This window comes from Pavona decussata, unplaced genomic scaffold, assembly GCF_977016875.1.
Source record: "Pavona decussata unplaced genomic scaffold, jaPavDecu1.1 SCAFFOLD_244, whole genome shotgun sequence".
NCBI classification, from domain to species: domain Eukaryota; kingdom Metazoa; phylum Cnidaria; class Anthozoa; order Scleractinia; family Agariciidae; genus Pavona; species Pavona decussata.
Window position 1 is genome coordinate 2,291,110 of NW_028145649.1, and position 21,575 is coordinate 2,312,684.

The 21,575-nt window shown below is 39.0% G+C and overlaps 1 protein-coding gene and 1 pseudogene across 1 annotated transcript in view; both read left to right on the forward strand.

The window, feature by feature from the left end:
• Nucleotides 1-119: 119 nt before the first annotated feature.
• LOC146457408 (gamma-tubulin complex component 6-like) overlaps nucleotides 120-21,575 on the forward strand; it is a 36,635-nt gene continuing 15,179 nt past the window's right edge. The window contains exons 1-14 of the mRNA XM_085091967.1: nucleotides 120-507; nucleotides 4,843-5,006; nucleotides 5,620-5,720; nucleotides 8,163-8,241; nucleotides 9,168-9,224; nucleotides 10,157-10,278; nucleotides 10,572-10,605; nucleotides 12,580-12,734; nucleotides 14,100-14,304; nucleotides 15,680-15,908; nucleotides 17,755-17,818; nucleotides 18,510-18,585; nucleotides 19,413-19,522; nucleotides 21,353-21,444. Of these exons, the coding sequence (XP_084948093.1) occupies nucleotides 156-507; nucleotides 4,843-5,006; nucleotides 5,620-5,720; nucleotides 8,163-8,241; nucleotides 9,168-9,224; nucleotides 10,157-10,278; nucleotides 10,572-10,605; nucleotides 12,580-12,734; nucleotides 14,100-14,304; nucleotides 15,680-15,908; nucleotides 17,755-17,818; nucleotides 18,510-18,585; nucleotides 19,413-19,522; nucleotides 21,353-21,444 (1,840 nt within the window). The 5' untranslated portion in view covers nucleotides 120-155. The remainder of the gene's footprint in view (nucleotides 508-4,842; nucleotides 5,007-5,619; nucleotides 5,721-8,162; nucleotides 8,242-9,167; nucleotides 9,225-10,156; nucleotides 10,279-10,571; nucleotides 10,606-12,579; nucleotides 12,735-14,099; nucleotides 14,305-15,679; nucleotides 15,909-17,754; nucleotides 17,819-18,509; nucleotides 18,586-19,412; nucleotides 19,523-21,352; nucleotides 21,445-21,575) is intronic.
• Nucleotides 1,621-2,857, forward strand: LOC146457409 (uncharacterized; annotated as a pseudogene).

Here is a 21,575-nt window from a genome sequence, read left to right on the forward strand (position 1 = left end):
AGCGAGCCGAAGAGAAAGAAAGAAAGGGAAAACAAAGTCCCGCGCGTTTCCCCACGCGTTTCCCCACGCGTTCAGCTTTCGCGCGCGACGATAAGACAACGGAGCGGTTACTAAGCTAAATATTGATCTGTTTTCGGCGGGGAAAATGACGGATTATGGAAGAAGATAGTGGCGGAGGTTTCTCGCTTCTTTTCTCCAAACTTTGCGAGATATCTTTCAATAATGAAGCCAACAGAGGCTGGGATATCTACAGACGTCCTCGTTACACCGATCGACGGCAAAAAACCTTGAAACTCTGTTTGTACGAGACACTCTTCGAGGAGCTGCGAGCGCCATGGGTCAGCGAACTGACTCGAACTGGAAACAAACATGACAAGAAAGAAGAAAATTCTCGGTTTTGTGTTGTTGATAAATTATCGATAGCAGCATTTAAACTCAAGCTATCTCGGAGATTCGACGATGCAGAAAGATTAGATCATCTTGTTTGTCAATGGAGGAATTTGGAAGGTGGGTATAGGCCAGCTCAAAGAAAAGTACAAGACAGTTTCACTTGTGAAATAGACATATAATTATTCCACGAGCGCGCGTTGGATGTGAGATGATATTATATAATTCTAAAAAAACAACAATTAGACGGCGAGCTCGAGGTTTCTATCGGCTGATAGTTGGCGAGGGGCGAAGCCCCGAGTCAACTATCAAAAGGCGATAGAAACCGAGAGCGAGCCGTCTAATTGTTTTAGCATACCTCATTGATTGATCTATGAAGCAAAAGAATCTTTTTATTTCATAAATTTTGATATATTTGTACAATGATGCATGCTAAATCGCGCGTGCTCTGACAAACTGCGGTCTATCGATCGATAATCGGCACCTGTGTAGCCAATCAGATTGCGCGTTACGCGATAGTCGGTCATGGTAAGCTGTAATCATTTCGGTAAAAGTGAAGAACAGCTCACCTCCACCGACTGTTGGCCAACTGTCGGTCGACTGTCGGCCGACAGTCGGCCGACAGTCGACCGACAGTCGGCCGACAGTTGGCCAACTGTCGGGCGACAGTTGGCCGACAGTTGGCCAACTGTCGGCCGACAGTTTTTTTCATAGCGGTAACGATCTGTCAACCGACAGACGGCCAACTGTCGGTAATCTGTCGGTAAGTTGTTGGTCAGATGAGGACTGTTCGGAGGAGGACTGAGTTGAGGACTGTACAGCCCTTTTCTTCTTCTTCTGTGGAGGAGGTCGTTCTGGACAGGAACTCTGCCGGTTATCGCCGCTACACACACCACACTTGTTGGTACAATGGAAAATGGAATGCGGACCGCCGCGGATGGTACACTTGAGAATGCACTGGAACATTTTGATTTTCTAATCGTGCAATGATACCTTTGATTCAATCTGCGGCTTTTATACTCTCCTTTGGATCAAATTAACGACATGTGATTAAAACAGGCGTGATTGGTTGCGTTATGCTTTTGTTTATTGGTCAAAGTAAATAACATTATAGTAATTAATAACTAACATTTGCATATGAATACTTTACTAGTACAATAGGCAAATTCTCATTGGGTAGTTTCGATCCGACCGAGGTTATATAGGGTTAAACGTCAAACTAGATAAACTCATTTCATCATGAATCATATCGAGTTACCTAACTTGATCCAAAGTTACGATACCATTTTTACGTTCCTGGTAAATCATGGCTTGCTTGCAGCTAGGCATAAATGTCAATGCAGTCAAAACATGGTTATAAGAGAGAAAGCCAATTCGGAAGACGGGTATTACTGGGAATGTCCAGTTCGTCACTGTAGAAAACGGTGATCAATCCGGACTGGTTCCATTTTTGAAGATTCCAAGGTATCACTTGCGAAATGGCTATACATCATCTTCCTGTGGTCGATTGAAGAGTCCAACAAGAAAGTATCCTTGCTGTCAGGGGTGTCACTCCGTACGGTTGTTACAATACTCCAGAGACTCAGAGACATATGCTCCTTGAAAATCATGCACAGCAATATCAAGTTAGGTGGCAGAGGGAAGACTGTAGAGATCGATGAATCAATGTTTGGCCACAAACGCAAGTACAACTGTGGACGGATTTCATATCAATTATCGCGTAACAAGTTCATAAAGAATACACGAGCACGTACAAAAAGTTTGTTAAGAATACAAAAGCAAGCGCAAAGTCAATTATCGCGTAGAATACACGAACAAGCGCAAAATCGAGTATCGCCTTAAAAAGTTCATAAAGAATACAAGAGCAAGGGAAAAATCAATTATCGCGTAGAATACACGAACAAGCGCAAAATCGAGTATCGCCTTAAAAAGTTCATAAAGAATACAAGAGCAAGGGAAAAATCAATTATCGCGTAGAATACACGAACACACAGAAAATCGAGTATCGCGTAAAAAAGTTCGTAAAGAATACAAGAACAAGGGAAAAATCAATTATCGAATAAAGAAGTTGATAAAGTACTCTCATCTTATGATAAGATGAAAGACCATCTTACTTATCAGACGAAAAGATAATTTTTTGTTATGATACATCCAATATTATATTTTCATCGTAATGCAAGATTTGAAAGTTTGTGATGGATCAATGTTCCAGATTTTGGACCAAAATCCACCAATGAGAAAAGTCCTCCTGCAACTGAATGTTTCCTATGAGGTCTGCATTTTTTAGATGAACCAACCAGGAAAGATCAGGGAAAACTTCTTGAAATTTCGACCCTTATCATTGTATAGGAATTTTCGATTTCTGCCAAGGAATTTCATCAAGGAACATAACGAATACATTGATTCAAAAAGTTTACGTTTATTCCCTTTGTTTCACGAAATAAATATTGCCTCTTGATCAAACGAGAATCTTTCTTTTCTTACTTACTGAATTCAACATTGTGTCGACATACATGACATACTATAACATGCTAGCTCGCAATGAATTATAGGGCGATTCAAATTTTAGGTGAATGTGCTAAATTCGCTTCTCGTTTTGGCTTAATAAGTATGTAGAGTAAAGGTAAGTTAAAAACCTTTTGCGGACTGCAGGCCGACTGTTGGTAATGTAGTGTTTTGGTCAATTTTATTCAGGTTACCGACTGTTGGTAACCTGTCGGTAAGCTGTTGGTAGTCTGTCGGTAGTCTGTCGGCCAACAGTCGACCGACAGTCGGTGGAGGTGAACTGTTCTTCACTTTTACCATCATTTCATATCCAATAAGCGTGAGTGGAATAATTGTTTTATTAAAAACAATAATAGGAATTATTTTTTAGATCTTGCTGATTTTGCTTAATGCAAGAACAACCAGAAGAAAATTTAATGGTCTTTATTTCTTGGGCATGGTATAATTAACAATCGACGGCAGTTTTCTATGATCTATACTCTTTTATTAAAAACTGCATCATTGTATAATGCAATTCGAGGGATTTGATTGGCTTAGCGGCCATGGTATATGAGCAATTATACCATGGCCGAGAAATGGCGACCATTAAATTGCCTTCTGGTCGTTCTTGCACTGCGAAATCAGTAAGATCTAGCAATATTTCTCGGTTGTTTTTAATAAAACAATTATTCCACTTACGCTTGTTGGATATAAGATGATTATAGCCAACTCGGCGCTACGCGCCTCGTTGGCTATCTATCATCTCATATCCAACGCGCGCTCGTGGAATAATTGTTAAATAGACCATAAAACGACGTCAAAAAATGTTCAAAGCTCAAGTGCGGCGAGTGGTTTCGCTGCCAAGTTTTGGACATTTTATGGCGTCATTTTATGGTCTACATGTATAAGAGTATAGACCATAGAAAACTGCCGTCGATTTGTTTTTTACAATAACATGGAAAAAGTACGAGCAGAATTGGCTATTTTTTTCGTTGAGAAAGCACGCGTGTTTCATCTGATGTCATTTTTATTGTCTGTACTCTTGTAGACAATAGCCATGAGCCAATCAGCACGCGGGAATTTGGACAGTTATTGTAAAATCAACAAATCGACGGCAGTTTTCTATGGTCTATAAGAGTGTAGACCATAGAAAACTGTCGTCGATTTGTTTTTTATAATAACATGGAAAAAGGACGAGCGGCATTGGCTATTCTTTTCCCTGAGAAAGCGCGCGCTACATCTGACGTCAATTTTATTGTCTGTACTCTTATAGACAATAGCTACGAGCCAATCAGCGCGCGGGAATTTGGACAGTTACTTGCCGGGCCTGATAAGTTACCAGTACTTTCGAGAAACGGGCCCCAGGCCCCAGTTGATCAAAGAACGAATAACTTTATCCACTGGATACACTGTAAGTCACTATCTGGTGAATCAAATGTATTCCAACTAACACTTTTGGTAAGTTCTCTGCTCAATCCCATACAGTGACATACAGTGTATGCTTCTACTCTATTCACAAATTATAGGGCTATCGGGAAAATCTTGCACACATTTTATCTGCTGGATGGCGACCTATCCAGTGGATAAAGTTATCCACTCTTAAATAACCGGGTCTGAGGTCTGAAAATGGGTATGAATTTTAGAGGCCTGGCCTGGTTTTTCAAAGTACATGTGCAAGAATTTCCCTACAGCCCTATAATTTGTGTATAGAGTAGAAGCGTATGTCTAATTATTTTAAGGAAGGAATTATGTGAAAAACTTGCCAGAAGTGTTGTTTGGAGTACATTTCCACAGCTGGATAGGGACTTATCCACCGGATAAAGTTACTCACCCTTTGAACAACAGGGGTCAGGTCTAAAAAAAATGGTTCTGGAAAATGACATATTTTGGTCTGAAATATGGTTAGGGTTTAGAGAGCTGAGTCACACACCCTGCCAAAAATTTATATTATCATGATTTCTTTATTATCAGAACCATCCAGCTATGCCATTGATTTTAGCAGCGCAGATGGAAAGACTGGCTCGGAGAAAGATGCAGTATTGAGATTTCTTGTTGCTTTGTCTGGATCAGCAATTTATGATTCAGGAGCTGTCCTTGGGCATCAAAATGACTTGTGGGCCAAAGCTCCCAGACAGGTGGTTATAACTTGCATCATATTGTAAAAGGTCCAACTCCCTTCCCCCTCTCCCTAGAGGCATACAGACTGATTGGGGGGGGGGGGGTAACCCTGAGTCAATACACTCATGAAATTAACCCCTTTTTTGATACATTATTTTGTAACAGAGGGCTAAATGCATCTCTAAAAGGCATCCTTAAAGCTGATGATGATGATGATGATGGTGTAGCTTTTAGTTTTACAATGTACAGTAGTTCATTTAGGAGGGCACCAGTGTGCCAATAAATATTATTATAATGAAGCAGGGGACTAATGTAATGACTAATGTAAGCAGGCACATACTGGTGATTATGGTGTAACCTTTATATCATTAGTAGGGCTCCAAGTTGCCAGTCTTACTGTAATAGTCAGGGCTGTCATTACGTTTTAGCCACATGTTGCATTAAGCTACTCAACCGCAAGAAACCTGTTAATTTCTGAGTAAAACGACCTTTCAACCTTCAAGATCAGTCTTAACATCAGCCGTAACAGGTGTTACAGGTTACGGCCCTTAATGACAGCTCTGATAAACGTACTTGGCCTTTACGTTGATCATGTTTGTTTTGTTGTCACCTGACTCTAAACATCCTTAGATGCAGAAGACCTCCCTTCCCGAAGGACCTCTGCTCATCACCGACAGTCAGCTTTTGAGGCAAAGATCGCTGGAATTTGAACATTATGTCCATTATTCAAGGTTTGTGTTTACCTGTTCACAGGTTTAGAACAATTTTCAATTGTTTCAAAAGTGCATGTAAATGTACTATTTGCTAAACTAGATAGTTCCACCTGTAGTTTATAAGCTTATTATAAGGGGTGCAGTAGTAGTTTTTAATAGAGGTGCCCCACACCTTTCCTCCCCATTATAAATTGTTTTATTTTGGTTTTATTTCAAGTTAATTCGTAATTTATGTAATATAAATGTTTGTAGCTATTTAATACTTGTATTAAACTATTTAAGGAATGGAGAGACAAAGAAATGAAAAAAGAAAATAAAAATAATTATTATTTACTATTTGTTCATTTGCATTGGTTTTGCTATGATTGGTCCGTAATACCTGCAGGTCACTCTCTTAACCAATGAGAAACAAAACCACAACCAATTGTAACTTGTTTGTATTTGTTTTGCTGTGCTTGGCACAGGTTAATTAAATGTATTTGCTTCAGCTCTGATTAGTTCATTGGATCTTGTGATCATCTAGAGTAATAGACCAATATTGACATTAATTAATAAAATTCATACAGTTAACTCCCTTTTATTGTGGACACCCTTTGGGGCCGTGAGTTAGGGGGTGTTTACATGTGAAAACTCGCCCCGGTGCGAGTTGGATACCGGTATGACATTGCGATTTCATACCGTGTTTACATGAATGGACACTTCATTTCGACCGACGTGATTGTGACGCCCAGGTGACGCCATATTGGATTGGATATCGAAGACTGCGCATGCGCTACGTGTTCTAGACTCCCAGGAGATTGATTTCATGCCAGAGCGAACAGCTGTACCGCGTTTACATGACATCGGAATGAGTTTTCGTACTGGAATAATAATCTCGCGCCAGTACAGTTACCGGGGTGAACTTGCACCAGTATGACTTGCTCCGGTACAAGATTTTGTGCTGGTATTATGTAAACGAATACAGAGCCGCAAGAGGGAACTGGAGTGAACTTGTACCGGAATGAAAGTCGTGCCGGTATCATGTAAACACCCCCTTAGTGTCCTTAATAGCGAGAGTCTGTGATAGCGGAAATTTATTTCAGTCAAACATCTGTACGTTATTTTTGCCGGAGATTCAGCTGCTGTCCGTTTTATTGGGGTGTCTGTAAAGGTGTCTGCAAGGCGAGAGTTGACTGTTCTTGGCTATGAGGCTTGAGGGAATAATACAAAAGAAATTACATTCAGGTTCAAAGATGAATAATTAAATAAATTTCTTTCATTTTATTCCCCCTAGCCTAGAATTTTAAAGTATTGAGATTGGTCTATAGTTTTGGTTTTGGTTTAATGAAACTTGAACGAATTTAACCACTCTAATTCGTGACTTGAATCATGCCAGATACATCTACACTGTACCTCGTGGTGTTATGCAGTTGGATGCAATAAGGGAGGGGAGGGAGGGGAAGGTAGAAGAGGCAGGAGAGCTCGGGGGTAGGGTGGTAATAGGGTTAGTCCCTGGAAAGAATAATACTGTGCATATCTCTATGTACATTCAAATTGGCTGCACGTTTTTGGTGAACGGGTGATGCAGCTGTTCGAACTGCTGATCAGAAGAGTTTTTGTGCATGGATTGCGCAGCCTTTGGAATGGCTGAAGATTTTTTGTGAACAGATGGCACAGATGTTCGAATGGCTGAAGATTTTTAGTGAACGGATGGCAGAAGCCATTTGTCAATGAATGGCTGATGAATGGCAAGGGAATGGTTTTGGTCATTTGAATGGATAGCTGTTAGTGTACATTATTGCATGAGAGGTCACATATTAGGCTCAAATACCAGCCGCTGTTCAAGAAATGAGCCCACACTCACCCCCTCTCTGAGAAGAAAGCCCGACCTGAGGGAGCGGAGGAAATCGAGCCTAGTCACATATTCGTTTGTTTATTCTTAAACTATAATAAATTATGCTGCATTATACTGCAACCCTGTTGCCATGGTGTCTCCTCTCCCCGTCCCCTCAAGAGGGAATGGCAAGAGCAGAGACCCTGGGAACGAGGTTGCATTATACTGTAGTCCTCTTTGGGATCACTTGACTCTTATTCAAGCCAAAGATGAATTATTTTAATTTTCTTTGAATTCCTTATCAGTAAATATATTAGCATTATTTCATTGCTGTTTATTGACAATTTGGATGTACATGTACTTTGCCAAGCTGTTTTTTTACTTGCTTTTTTAAATACTTGTGTACATGTTGTGGTTCAATTTTATCCTTGGTTTAATTTTTATTTCCCTTTGTTTTGGGATATGGTAATGTATGATAATGAGTTTAAAACAATGAGAAATAAAAATTAAACCAAGCATAAAATTGAACCACAACATACATACATATCTCCAGCTTGTAAATTTGTAAATATATTTTTCATAAATCATGACCAGCTTTAAGTTGGAATTGCCGAATGTTTAAGTTCCTTCCTTTATTGTCATGACAGGGAATTGTTTGAGTGTCCCCCAGTCCTTCCTACACCAGGATATAATGGTAAAGAAAGTGATCATCAAACTGGATTACAGGTTAATTTAATATTATATTGATTTATGATAATAATTATTTTTTATGTTGCTTAAGGTTACCGTGTACCTTCAGGGGTGGCTCAAGTTTAACGGGTGTAGCACCTCTCAGTTACATCACAGATCCCCAAAACCCATATCACATTAAAGCATATAGACCTGGATATTCAAATATTTAATTGTTTTTTTGTCACGCTGGATTGGAGTAAAATGATTTCACTTCAAGATTTCCCATGCATTCTACATGTAGTTACCGTGTTGTTTGCGTGTCCATGGTCAGAGATAGGAATATTCTGCCACTCCCGGATTGTAGCTTCACTGAACAACAGAGTGCACTGTGCTGATTGAAACGGCAAAATACTCTGTCTTTACAGCTGGCATTCATCAGTCATTGTCTTTTGCGTTGAACTTTGCTTATTCATCACCTTTGTTTGCGTTTTCTTTTTCTCTCCCTTTTGTCTTCTTTCCACATTTGTTGATATATTCAACGAGTACATGAATTTATAGCTTTCTTCAAAATTTGTGTTTGTTTTTCTAAAAAACAATTGGACATGCAACTTCCCGCTGAAAAAAAAAAGATGGGTTGCAGCATAGGGTAAAGTTGAGTGTCCCATGTCACATTAGCTTACATGAAGGGGCAGATGTACGGACGGTCAGACGGAAGTGACGTCATAGCCAACACCAAAATTTCTGGCATTGACAGGTTCCAGATTTTGTTACCCATGGTGCTCCGCGCGCTCACCTCTGGCGTGCGGAGCTCAGCTAATAAAAAGAATTGAATTTGCCCTGCAATGAACTTGGTCGATGCTGAGTAATTTCCTGCCAAACAAGAACACAAACGGAGGGTTATGTAGTGACTAAGCAGCCTGCATGTTTTGGATTTGGTAAATTTAATTTAATTAATGATTTGGCTATTTTTTGCATTTCAGATCTTTGAAGAATTGCCAGGAACATTTTTAGGGAAATCAAAATTATTTTCCTGTCAGGTAATGACACCGGTCTGCAGACTGTCCTGTAAGGGTTCGGCTGTACTGATAAGAAGTACTGTATTAACTAAAGGAGCTATTAAATTAATTTTACAGGCTCTGGGCTTTCCAGACAAGATATGTACCATACAGATTTAAAAATAATAAGTAAGAAATATTACAAGTATCTAAGCACGATCATTTGTTGATAATGGCTTAGTGTCAATTACATTATTTTTGTAAACGTTGTTGAAAATCATACTTGGTACACAAAAATGTACTGTCGAAGAGAACTGTCTGTGAGTGGGCAGACATGACAAGGTAAGGCTGTTTTAGCTTTATGTCATGAAAGGTTTTAGTTATTGTTGTTTGAAATGATAGATTAAAATTAATCATGGTGTGTATCATGATGTTCCAAGCTGGCCCAGTTGTCCAAGGAACGGATAACTCTATCCGTTGGATAAATCGTTATCCAGTGGATAAAATGTACTCCAACCAATACATTTTTTCCGCTGAATAGCGAGTTATCTGCTGGATAAAGTTATCCGCTCTTTGAACATCTGTGGCAGGGTTCGTATGGGTCATGGAAAACATGGAAAGTCATGGAATTTTATAATTTCATTTTCCAGGCCTGGAAAGTCATGGAAAATGATGTTTATTAAAAAGTACAAAATAAATAGTTTTTTTTTTTGAAAGAAAATAGTAAAAACATACCAAAAATGGAAAGTCATGGAATTTCAAAAGCTCAAAAGAGTACGAACCCTGTGTGGCCAGGTCTCCATCAGGTGATGGTGTCGACTGTATAGCATTGAAGCATTTAATCCATACCTATGCTCCACAATCGTGAAACAACTGCATTAAATTTGAAATGATTAATTTTGTTATCTAAATACACTTTATTTTGGCTCTCATTAGGACATTCATCTTGTTGACTTTTTCCTATGATTTCTCAGGATGGCAGTGAAGATGTCTTTGAGAAGGGCGGTCGCACTGCTTTGTTCAGTGCACTGGTGCATAGTCGTACTGATGACATGCAAGTCAAACTCGACCTGCCTCAACTCTCCAGTGGCTCCAAGTAAGCAATTCTAATATTCGCCCTTTTAGTGAGTAAATACAGTGTACCAGTATGTGGTATTGTTCAATGAATTGGCAGATTTTAAATTCTGCAGTCAAGAGACTTTGTTTTGAACTGAATGCAAACATAATTTCAATATTGAGAAGCCAAGTGAACTTACATGTACATGTACATCCATTTCCCAAGTGGCTTTAATTTTTAGCATTAATTTTTTGTGAATAAGTTATTTAATAAATGACCATGAATCATTTGAGTGAAAACTGATTTATTCAATCTTATGTCTCTGTCTACAGTACTCTGCATTCATTGGCTACTGAGCAAAGAGAGGTATGTGGGCATTTTATTCACAACAAATAACGGGTTTCTTCCTAAATCTGTCGCATATATGCTGTGGAAAACAGGAAACAATCAAGCCCGCAAAAACAAAGAAAACATAGAAAGAAAAGAAAGAAAGAAAATGTAGTTTACATTGCTTATAAACAAGAAATCTGTATCAGGTTAAAAGGGCCCATCCAATCCCTCCCTTAGCGGGACAACTTGCACCGTTTTCAATGTCTTACATGGTTGGTCGATAGGACCAAAGAACAAACAACAGAACAATGTACCCAACCCTAAAAAAATGCAGCTGCAGGTTATCAGGGCACCGTGAAAATAGAGCTTTTTACAGGTGCAGGCCTACTACCCCTGACTAATTGATGGGGGAGGGAGGGGGGGAGAGGAGACCAATTTTCGGAATGGCTTATTTCCGGAATTTGGCAGAAAAATTTGAAGGGTGATGATACAAACTCCGTGGCATCAAGGCTATTTTACAACAACAACAACAACAATTTATATTTACAAATTCAGATATAAGTTGCTTGTCCCGCAAATAGCCACAAAGTTAGTCGAGGCGAGACACTTGACGAGGACGAGAACATAATGGAAAATAAAATTTACAATAAATCACAAAACATGCTGGAAAAACGGAAAAGAAAAAAAAACCTATTTTTACCAGGCATTCAGTAGAATCCTTTGCTTCATTCAGTTGTGCATGCATTCAATGCACCAAATTTAATTATCGTAGGGGCTTCATATTTGAAACTGATATGGGCTGTTTTACCTATTATTACACCCATTTTGAAATCACTGGTGATCCTTGCAATCTGATTGGTTCTCAACAGTGCGATTTATTCACGAATCACACCATTTCCCCCTCTAAATCGCATCCTTTTTTTAACCCTTGAAAATGAATATGAAATAATAACGACCAATCCAGTTTCATGGGCAAAAAAAGTCGTTTTGGGGGAAATTTTGCAATTTCTGTTCCCCAGATTTCCCCTTTTCCAAAAATTTATTAATATTGACAACAACAACAACAACAACAGCAAAATAAAAAAAAGTATGAATTCAAAATGGGTGTAATAAAGTGGTAATTGAATTTTGTGTCGTGCAATTTTCGTCTGAAATCATACTTGTGATTTCAAATTGAACTGGCGCTGCGCGCTCGTTTGATTTTGAAATCACGCATATGGTTTCAGACCAAAGTGCACTCCACTCAGTTCAATTACCATTATTTATTCAGTAGAATTATTTGCTTAAGTCAGTCGCGTATGTGGTACGTTTACTTGTATGTTGAAGTCTTCAATGGCTACTGTACCACAATAGTTGCAGCAGCTTGTCTGAGTGAAACAAATCAATACATCATGCTAAGTTGTATGTGGCTCAGCATGATCAAGGAGCCAGGGAGCTTGTCACAGAATGATGGCGTGACTTTGTTTTGCTTACCTTGCGTTACATTACTTGACGTAATACCAGAAGTCATGCAGGGTGATGTTTTACCTCAAGTGAAACCAGGAGGTCTTGGGTGGGTGAGTGACTGACAGGAAAAATAGAGAACAAGAAAGAAACAAAAAATGCATATTAGTAGAAGTGTCGTCATGTTTGTGATGGGCACTTTATAAAATGTACCAGTTTTCTTAAATAGAACATAAACGTTTTTGAAGTCTAACTTGTGTTGGCTATTTACATACAGCTGTAGCACATGTGGCATGCAAGGTGAAGTTGGGAGATGTGTGTTACAAATCTGGGACAAGGTGCATAAAACTTAACAGTGGGCATAAATGCTATCGTCAGACGTTAAAATACTGAATGTGACTGGGCTGAAGGTCTGGCATTAGCAGTTACGCCCGATGTGACATTTTATGCAACTCACCCCTGATCGCAGCAGTTGTCAGAGAGGACTTGAAACCCTTAAGCCAGCCTCCTTAATTTGCTCAAAACCTTTCTTTGTTTTAAATTAGAACATTCATGTCATTCTTTTAGGGTGCAGATGATGAAGGCTTTGAATCGCTGGAGACCAGCTCCAACTCCTCAAGCGCATCAGATCAAGCCACACCCACCCAAGAGGGTTCTGATATCTGGTCTGCCGCATTACAACTGCCATCTCAGAAATTTTACACCTGGGAGATGGAAGGAAGGTCATGCCAAGAGCTAGTTATTTAGAAAATCATATGCTGGTTGGGATTAGTTGGTGTCCTTTGGTTTATGGTTTTGAGCCTTTTTAAAGGAATCAACCGCCCGTTTGTTTCCCTGGTACCTAGAATAGAGATTGTTGCAATAATTATTGGTGTACTTGTCTAAACTGAAAGTACAAAAATAATATTTTGGTGGTGGTTAGGGAGGGGCATCATATGGGACCACTAAAAATCTCCTGGACCTGAAACAACTAAGACTGAGGGGTTCCAAGGCACAGGGAAAAAACGTCTTGTCCAATCCCTGATGAGCTACATATATAAGTGTGTGATACATTAAGGCCATTTATACGGGAGAAAATAATACACGTCTTAAATAAGACGCGAACTGTACCGTTTATACGATCGTGTCCTGCATAAGACGTGAAAATCACGTATAAATGACCCGCGTCTTATTTTTGATACAGCCTCGTTTACATTTATACGAGGAAGTGGACGTCTTATTTTAGACGCGACCAAGACAAGAACAGCTCAAGCTCCTGTTCCAGAGTTAGACGCGTCCTATTTTAGTCGCGTCTAAAATAAGACACAAACGCTTATTTTGTGCCATTTATACGATCAGCTCGCGTCTTATTTAAGACGCGTCTTAGATAAGATGCGTCTTATTTTCTCCCATAGTTATAAATGGCCCTATTGTGTAGTTCCACAAAAATATCCATTTCCTCACCCTCTTAAAGGGATTTTTCTAAGGTTCTGTTCAGACTAGCTGTCCATGCCAGGGCCCTGTGCCTAGCGATGTGAAGTTACATGTAGGTGGTATGGTGATAAGTCACTGAAAGGGTAATTGTTCAGTCTCCTTGGTGCCCAAGAAGCAATCATGTTCTCCTTCGTCAATTTAGCACCCACCATTGTGTTTACTGTATTGTAGGGAGGCATGAGGAAAAAGCGTGGAAGTGACAAAATCCTTTTCAGACAAGTGTCTGTGCCCAGGACCAGTGATCAAGTGCTACTCTTGGGTTATTGCCTGGGCACAGTTCCCAAATTTGTGCTCGGGCCCAACAAAAAGCTATGTTCAGAGTAGTGCCTGTAGCCGGGAGTCAGGCACAGGCATCTAGTCTAAATGGGGCCTAACAGTTCCCTATACCTTTGGAAATTCTTTGTAGCTTCATAATAAACTGTATCCTTACTTCACATACAGTAACATTAATTTTTATTTAAATTTGCCTTTGAAAAATCCCTTCCTTCTGCCTGTGTGTGCATGGGGGGTGAAGAAAGGGATATTTTCTGGATCTACACATTCCAATTCAGTTGACCGAGCTGTCCAGTCACATTAAATATTATTGTTTTCCACATCCTCCCTCTTTCTTTCAGGCGAGAGCTTCTAGATGAGAGGCCTTATCTCTCAGAGGCAGGACCTGTTGTCTTTGATGTGCTGTATGATACTGTGATCCGTCAAGTGTCGTACATAGTGAAATCTCCGTCTTTAAACCGTAACATGATCTCTTTGCATACCCTGATCAAGCATTCTATCAATGTGTTGATTGGAGTTCCTTCTGAAACATTTCATCTGGACAAGGTATGTGTAAAGAATTCGGTGATCAATGTAATGTGGAATTGCAAATCAATTGAAGTTTACAAAATAATGAAACATTATTTAATAAACCGGAGACCACTGCAGTCATGATGCAACTTAATAAAGCAAAAATTTGCAAGACGAAAGACTAAAAAATTCAGGCTTGAATGGGTTTCAAACTGGTGCACAACCTCTGCAGTTGTAGTGATGCAGATTGAGGTTACGGTTTGGAATCTTTTTTGCAACTGCTTAATTAATAAGTTGTGTACATACATGTAACTGTAATCAATGGTCTCCAGGAACCTTTAGCTACAGCCATAAACTATGTCTAAGTTGTCCTGAAAGGAAATCAACTCAGTTCTTGAAAGGAACAACTCATGACCTACTCTCGTGCATTTTGGAAATGAGAATGCAACAACTTGAAAACAGCTAGCCTAACGTTTTCAAGTTGCAGTCCATTCTACCACAGTCCATATGTAGCCAGAGACACTCATTAATAGTCTTAGTACACTGCAATGACAATCTACAACAAATTTTGAGCAATACTTTTTGATATAACACCAAATTCCCTTGATAGTTCCTCGTCAAAGACAGTGCTTGCTAATACAGGACTATTTTTGCGCAGTTATTACTATGGGGGAAAAGCAGATTTGAGCAAGGGCTATTGGAGTCCTAGTAGAAAATTGGGGGTAACCTTGCATTTTACAGAGATAAGCTACAATAATTCTAAAAAGCAGTAAAATACAAAGCAATGCACCGTTACTCCTAATTTTCTTTCTGGATTCCAATAACCCTTACTAAGACCTGCTTTTCCCACATAGCTATAAACCGTGCAAAAAATATCCGTATTAATAGGCACCACCCATAGGAAACCTGAGTGTCTTAAGGACGGTGCCTACTAATACCGAAGTATTTTTGTGCGGTTTATAACTATGCGGGGAAAGCAGATCTTAGCAAGGCCTATTGGAATCCAAAATGAAAATTGGGGGTAACCACACATTTTTTTTAGAGATAATTAAGCAATAATATCTCTAAAAAGCGCCAAAATATAAAGCAATGTATGAGATCTTTTCCTAAATTGAAGCTTAATTATCTCTGAAAAATGCATGGCTACCCCCAATTTTCTTTTGAGATACCAAAAGCATTAGCTAAGTTCTGTTTTCTCCGTATAGTTTTAAACCACGCAAAAGTATTCCTGTATTAGCAGGCACCACCCATAGGAAACCCGAGTATCTCGAGATGTGCAGAACGTATGCGCGGTAACAATAGTAGGCACCTTCCTTAATATGCGCAGAACGCATGCGCAGTAACACAAGTAGGCACCATCATCACATTAGTAGCCATAAATTTAAAATATTTTGTCATTTTTGCTTGGCAGGTATCTCACTCTTTCAGGATCAGTCAACAGGTTCGCCTATCTGGCACATCACCTGAGATGCTTGGTAGTGTTTTAGCTCGTCTGGCTTCCGCGGGAACAGATTACATTCAGCTGAACAAGTTTGCGACCCATGAACGAGGACGCACAGCTGGTCTTGTTTTACAAACCTTCCTAGGAGCTCTGCAAAACTATTTACAGTGTTACAGGGCTGCTGTTTTATCAGTGAATGGTAAAGTTAATGTGAATGAGCCAAACATACTGTAGTAGATCCGGTAGGGTTGATATTAAAATAAATATCAAAAAGTGTCAGTAATGGTTAAAAAAAACACAGACGTTTCGGGTATATAACCCTTCTTCAGTGTGGAAGCAATAATTATATCAAACACGAGACACAGTGTTTCATCACATCTCAAACACCGAGAAGAGAGTGGAAAATACGACGGCACGCGTAGCGGAGTATTTTTGACGAACTTCAAGGTTTTTGATTTTGTGGTGAAACACTGTGACAAGCTGATTTTGAAGGAGAAATTAAGGATGAAAAGACGAAGAGTTTTTCATCAGATTTCCAAACACGTCACCGAGCATGATTTCCTTTGTCTTTGTCCTTTGAATTATTAATGAGTTTGAGAAGAATACGTGAAATTTTCTTCCACACTGAAGAAGAATACCTGAAACGTCTGTTTTTTTTTTTTTTTTTTTAACCATTACTGACACTTTTTGATATCCATTTCAATATCAATCCTGCCGGATCTACAATTTTAAGTGTCACGCATCACCTTTAACCTTTCAGTTTACCGTTTATTGCATGTATACAGTAGTAGAACGAACCTAGCAAAATGCAATTAATTTCAGTGGTCTGTGCAGCGTTGCCATGTTCAGGGAAACTTCCGGGGAAAACATATTTTTAAGGTCAAGAAAAAAGTCAGGGAACTTCTAATTCCTAATGCAAAGTCAGAGAAAATTCAGGGAACTTGAGTTTTGCCAAGCCACTGGATTTTCAAACGAGATTCCTTGTTGGCAATTAGGCAAGGTCAATCCAAAAATTTTCTGCAAAGGAGCTGATATCTTTGGCTGTTGGAGACTGCATGATTACTCGCGTGACGTTAATTTTTGTCAACAACATTATCGTGGAGATACTAATTTGTACATGATTGATGCAACCTTGAAAAACCTCTTTGCTAGTTCTTCGCAACGACCAATCACAATGTACAGCATGTAGTATAAGAATTAGGATTTCGGTTCAAGTTTTCAGAGTAGCTCTTTACACACCAGCTGTAACTGAGTGAATACGCGAGAACGATTAATAATGGTTATTGAACTGAGTGGAATGCAATTTGGTCTGAAATCATACGCGTGATTCAAAATCGAACGAGCGCGCAGCGTGAGTTCGATTTGAAATCTCAAGTATGATTTTAGACCAAAATTGCACGACACGAAGTTCAATTACCACTTTATTACACCCATTTTGAAATTACACAGTTTGTTTGTCACTAATAATCTTTATTTTTGTTATTACATTTCCATTTTGATGGGCTAAAAAAAAGGATGCGATTTAGAGCAAAGAATAGTGAAATTTGGGAATAAATCGCACTGTTGAGAGCCAATCAGATTGCAATGATCACCAATGATTTCAAAACGGGTGTAATAAAACAGTTAAACAGTAACTCAGTCGAGTCTTTTGTTTGAGTCCAGAACGTTAAGGGGACCGCCTATCCCTAGTAAACGGGGCAAAGTTTACGAAATAGCTTCATCACTGGCTTTGTTGCCAAATGATTTGGCTTTGGTGGTCAGGGAAGAGTAAGTGAAAGTCAGAAAATGTGTTATTGTGATGGGTGGCAACCCAGAAGGAAACCTACTCGCATAATGACTCCAGACTTTGACATTATTTTATGGTAATGTATGCACATTTTTGCGTTGTTTTCTGGTACATGTAACATGTGATTCCTAAATGTTTCAAATTTGCCCCACCACCCCACCCCCCCCTCCTCAGCCACATACCCAAACCAGCTTCCAAAAATTGTCTTTAGTTTGTTTTATTATTTATGTTATTTTTTGTTCCTTTTATTTCCTTTTAGTTTCTTCAGTTCAAAGTCCTCTTCAGTTAGCATTTGCTTTCGAGAAATTAGCGCGGCAATTGAGGTGCGTTATGCTGGAGCTAAACATTCTAACGTTGTTTTACAATTGTATTAAGGAGGCTGTCTTGAATTTTTTCGGGCTCTCTTTTTGTAGTTGCCTAAGTTATACACAGTACATTCATGTAACTGCGATGGTGCCTCATTTATAATTCATTCCAAGATTAGTGGACCAATCAATATTGTACAGTACTGTGGATGTTAACAAGAGCTTTGTAGTATGTACACTAACACAAAGTGACGACAGCATGTTTTGTTTTGTTTTGTTTTCGTACTTGTTTTTATTTTATTCTTTTTCTCCGATGTTAAAAATTCGTGATTCGTATATACATGTATTGACATGGTTCTTTTAGGTCATGGAAGACCTGGAAAGCCATGGGATTTTGTAATTTCGTTTTTCAGGCGTGAAAAGTCATGGAAAATGGTGTTTAAAAAATCACTGAGAAATTCATTCATTCTTTTAGGAAGGGAGAAGATGAACAGTTTAAAAAAAAAAGGAAACAAGAAACAGATTTTAACTGAGAAGAAATAAGCACTGTGCATTTTGACACTTTAAAATGCAAACGCTTGGTCATAGAAGACTTGAAAAGGTCATGGAAAGTCATGGATTTTTAAAAGCCCAGAGAGTATGAACTCTGTATTGATATAGTGTGAGTCGGCCTTAGGAAGTTTTAAAATTGACCGTTGTTATCTTACAGGTTTTTGGCAGATGTGGGCATGTGTTCACAGGCATTTAAAAAGGCCCCTGGTGACCCCAAACTCAAGTTTCCCACAGTAAGTTACAACTTACAGTGAATTCTGTTCTTTCTTTAAAAATCCTGTGCAGGAATCTTCTGTAATTTTGAAGGCTAGGCTCACGAACCCCTTCTAAGTTTAATCCTAAGTATTGTTTCTGGACAATATAAATTGACTCTTCCACGAAAAGTTCCAAAGTGAATAATTCTCTTTAGAGCGGTTTTCATTTGCGTGTCGTAAAAGCAAAACCAAAATAATTACTCTTTCCAATCACAACAGACGCAAACAGCGCAATGAACCAATCAGAAATCGAAGCAAATATATGTAACCGATGCCAAGCGCGGGAAAACGTGTGCGAGCAAGGCACGATTAGTTTTGGTTTTGCTGCTGATTGGTTGAGAAGGTGGCACGTGTTTTGCTGGCCAATCACAGAGCGAAGTGAGCAAAACCAAAGCAAACGTGAAACTGCTTTCGACACTCAATTGAAATCCGCTCTATATTGTAAACAATTTATCAGCATATTATGATTATGGGCAAGATTTTCGTTTTTATCACAAAATGAAGCACAAAGCTGCGGATAGAACATTGGAGCAATGTTTCCTGAAGGAATACAAGCCTATATGCAAAAACTCCGTTGAATCTGAGCTAAAACAACAAAGCGAAATCTGAAAATGCGCTTAAGTCGGTTGTGCTCTTAGATTGACCCCTCAATTGCAAGCCCTAGTAGCTTACTGCAGGCTACAAGATCCTAGGTTACGATTGTATAAGAGTAGCTAGCATCTTGTCAAGTTATTCTACCTGGGCCTTCATTTCACAGTCATTTCTTTGGAACACTGATTGAGTGTAATGATGACTTCCGTTTTCAGGGTGTTAAGCTGTTGACATACCTCTACCAGCTGTGTCTGGAGCACTCAAGTTCCAAGTTTTATCCCATATTGTTGTCTTTATTGAAACACAGTGTCATGCCATACATTATGTAAGTAGCCTTAAACCATTGAAACTCAAAGTTACAGTAGAGAAAGCTTACAAATCAGTTGATGGTAGATCTCTCATCCTCTGGTTGTGAGTGGTTAACAGTGTTCCAGATAACGGGGGTGTCTCAGGTAAAAAAAAAAATCAACAAAGCTGGCTTCCTGACTTTACAAAATGAATGAACTTTACAATATCAAGACTGTGCAAGACCTTCGCAAGTATAAAACCTATGACAATGAGACTTGAAGGAAAGATTGTCCGTGCAAAAATGTTTCTTTGAGGTCCGCAACGAGAATTGTTGACGACATACGACATGGTGATTACGTCTTGATTGCCAAATAGCGGCCATCTTGGATTTCTGGATTTCCCTAAAACTTGAGGAAAGCAGTAATGAAAATCAATAAAGGAACACTAATATGAGCTGAAAACCAAAATTATGGTACGAAAAGTAATATTCTTCATTTTAAAAATGGGTCTTCCATTTTCTGAAAAAGAGACCTGCCTCTCAAAAATTGGTTGCCATGGTAATTTCAAAGACATTGAACTCTAACACACGACATCAAATTGTTCCCAGATAAATTTCTTTAAAAGTCCTGAAGTATGATGGCATTTGCTAAAATATTAAAAAAAGTAATTGAAGTTCAAAGTTGCTGCGTGCACAGAGCCATTGACGCCCTCAAAAGTTTTCATTGACTCCCTGGCTTTGAAAGTTATCTGGAACACTGGGAATCTGGATAATATATGCAAAGTTTCTTGAACAAAGAAGGCAAGATCAGAGATTTACGAAAGAAGAAATTGTGCCAAAATACCTTTTTTAAAAAAAGATTTACGTTTTTTCGCAAGGAAAGAATATTTTCTGTGTTGTGTCTTTTAGCCTTTCAGTGCAAAAGCAACTTCCAGTTTAATTGTAAGTTAACCATGTAGACTTGTGATTTTGCTTATCAATTGCAGGTTGAGTGGCACGGGCATACTCGGAAAAGGAAACTTTGAGTTCTCTAAACAGGTTCAAACCAACGACCTTCCAATTGGCATAAGAAAATAATAAATGAATTTAAGTATCTAACTATTTAGCACTGTAGTGCTAATTGAGGACACTATAAATCAATGAAACAAATATACCAACTGAACATAATATTTGTGAAAAAAAAAAAAAAAAAACCCAGCTGGTGGAGGCAAACCAGTTGGCTGTTTACAAAGTGTGGCCTTGGATATGTAAACGGGGCTACTATGAAACAAATTCAATGGTGGTCAGAGCGGAACTTAAACCCGGGTCCTCCGGATTACGGGTCCAGCACCCAAACCACCAGGCCACACCGCATTTCTTTCACATATACCACTCATCAGCTTTCAAATTCTAACAGTATGCAGGATCTTTGCCACGTAAGCCTACCTTAATGGCCTAGCTCCATAGGTATCCTGTAGCTCAGCAGTAAAGCATCCACGCTAGTAATCAGGGCCCGGTTGTTTGAAAGCCGATTAACGCTAATCCACGTTTAAAAGTTAACCAAGGTTTTCATCTCGCTCGTTAAGAATGTTTTTAAAGGCTAATTTTAAGCCAATGGTAAAGAAAAGTTGAAGGCAAAACTGAAGGACAAATATCTTTTGGAAGAATTTGTATGGGTTAGTAAATAAACTCGAATCACAGTTCACGTTAACCCAGGATTAGCTTAATCGGGCTTTGAACAACTGGGCCCAGAAGTTCATAGGTTCGACTCCTGTTGGGAGAAGTCGGATTTTCTATTCCTGCGTATTCCTGTGTCACTGACTGGAAATTTCGGCTATCATTTATTTACCAGGCTAAAAACATTACGTCTCGTTTCTTTCACAATTTCAGGTTTGTTCAAACTTGGGTTTTCAAGGGCATTTGTCATGACATGTTTGGCGAGTTTATGATTGAAATGGATGAGCAATATTTAGCATACAGAGGTGCGTAGCTTTTCTCAAGTTGGTGAAAATGTGAACAGTTGTCAGTACCACGGAAACGTTAAAATATGTACAGCACCAAGGGAACGCCCGGATTCAGTTTCTGTTTGGCATGTTGTGAACAGCACATACAA